The sequence below is a fragment of the Microtus ochrogaster genome, chromosome 10 (genome assembly GCF_000317375.1).
Source record: "Microtus ochrogaster isolate Prairie Vole_2 chromosome 10, MicOch1.0, whole genome shotgun sequence".
NCBI lineage: Eukaryota > Metazoa > Chordata > Mammalia > Rodentia > Cricetidae > Microtus > Microtus ochrogaster.
This window is the reverse complement of record NC_022016.1, coordinates 58,521,104-58,523,001: the sequence shown is the minus strand read 5'-3', so window position 1 is coordinate 58,523,001 and position 1,898 is coordinate 58,521,104. Positions and strand designations below refer to the sequence as shown.

The 1,898-nt window shown below is 46.5% G+C and overlaps 1 protein-coding gene across 2 annotated transcripts in view; it reads left to right on the top strand.

Annotated features, from left to right (window-relative positions):
• Nucleotides 1-1,898, top strand: part of Oscp1 (organic solute carrier partner 1) — a 32,759-nt gene that overhangs the window by 25,710 nt on the left and 5,151 nt on the right. For both annotated transcript variants that reach the window (XM_005353256.2, XM_005353255.2), the window contains 2 exons: nt 423-526; nt 1,408-1,536. In XM_005353256.2, coding sequence (XP_005353313.1) covers nt 423-526; nt 1,408-1,536 — 233 coding nt within the window. The remainder of the gene's footprint in view (nt 1-422; nt 527-1,407; nt 1,537-1,898) is intronic.

The window sequence follows — 1,898 nt, the reverse complement described above, 5'->3', positions numbered from 1 at the left end:
GAGTCAACTTATTATATGGGGCTGGAGAAGTGGTTCAGCAGTTAGGAGCGCCTGTTCTGGGTGACTCATAACTTAGAACCTAGAACTAACTCTAGCTCCAAGGGACCCCCTGCCTCCTGGCCTCCACAGGCATCCACATGCATATGTGCACATACACTTATGCACACATACACATAACTACACATAAATGAATATGAACGTGTGTGTGTGTGTGTGTGTGTGTGTGTGTGTGTGTGTGTGTGTGTATGAATTCATTGTGTGGGTGAAGCCACTCTCAACCTGCATGTCCATTTTGGTATGTCACTCCCTTCGTATTACAAGCTCACTAGGTAGCTTCACAAACCATTGCCCGGTGTTCATTCTCAGAACATGTGTGTCCATGAAAGCATAGAAGAAAAATGACATATATAATTTTTTTCCAGGTATCCACATTTCTAAAGGATAAAGTTCAAAATTCTAATGGTCGCTTTGTATTGCCTGTGTCCGGGCCTGTTCCCTGGGGAACTGAAGTTCCTGGAGTAATCAGGTAACTCCTCAGTGGTGACTTCTCACCATGTTTGAGGGGCAGAAACACAGAACATGCCCACCCCAGGGATTGTAGGAGCCCCTCCAGCTCTGCTTACCTGTCCCTTCTTCAGTGAAGCTCAGCTATCCAGAAGTCGAGGACGAATCCCACTGTAGCCATTTGAGTGGAGGATACTTGGGGCAAGCCACCCACTTCCTAGGTCCATCTCCTCATCCCTTAAGTGGTTGCTGTGAGAAGGCCGCACACTCTGAGAGGTTCACACAGCTCTCGTGCCTCTGTCCAGCTGTCAGAATTGTCTTCATCTTTCTTTTTCTTTTTTTTTTATTTTGATTTTTTGAGACAGAGTTTTTCTGTGTAGCCTTGGCTGTCCTGGAACTCACTCTAAGCCAGGCTGGCCTCGAACTTACAGAGATCCTCCTACCTCTGCCTCCCATGTGCTTGGGATTAAAGGCATGTGCCACCACCATCCAACTTGTCTTTATCTTTTGTTTGGTTGGTTTTAGGGCCCCTGGGAATAGAACCCACCGTCTTGCACATGCTAAGCAAGTGTGCTGAACTACACCTCCAACTTAGCTTCTTTTTTTAAAATTTATTTGTTTATTATGTATATGGTGTTCTGTCTGCATGCCTGCATGCCATAAGAGGGCACCAGATCTCATTATAGATGGTTGTGAGCCACCATGCAGGTGCTGGGAACTGAACTCAGAACCTCTGGAAGAGCAGCCACTGCTCTTACCTCTGAGCCTTCTCTCTGGTCCCCCAGCCTAGCTTCTTTATCTCCAAAGAGGGATTGAATTCCTTTGTCCTGCTAAGCACACAGAGGTGGCCTCTGAGGCTCCAAGGTCTAGAGAATTCCTGTCATGCCATCCTTTGTATTTCAGAATGTTCAATGACAAAGGCGAAGAAGTGAAGAAGATAGAATTCAAGCATGGCGGGGACTATGTTGCCGCACAGAAGGAAGGTTCTTTTCAGCTATATGGAAGTAGAGTCTTGAAACTGGGAACTAACATGTAAGCAAATTCTCCCTCTGAATGAACTTAGGTCCACAGAGGGCATATCATTAAAAACAAAAAACCAGACCTCTGCTCTGAAAAATCCCCACTGACTATACTGAGTGTAATGGTTTAAGTAAAGTGCTGCAGATCTCTGAGTGGTGGCAGCAGGGAGCGTGTCCTGAGACCATGGCAGGCCATGAAGGCAGCTGGATCCCAGGCAGGAAGCCTCATGGCAGGTGAGAGACTGAAACAGATAGGTACAGCATGCAGAATGAAGTTGGATATTTATTTAGTGGGTTATGGAGGTGTAGGAGAGAAGGGGGAAGAGGAGAGAGAGAGAGAAAAACAGAAGAGAGGAGGGAAAGGGAGAAGTGAGG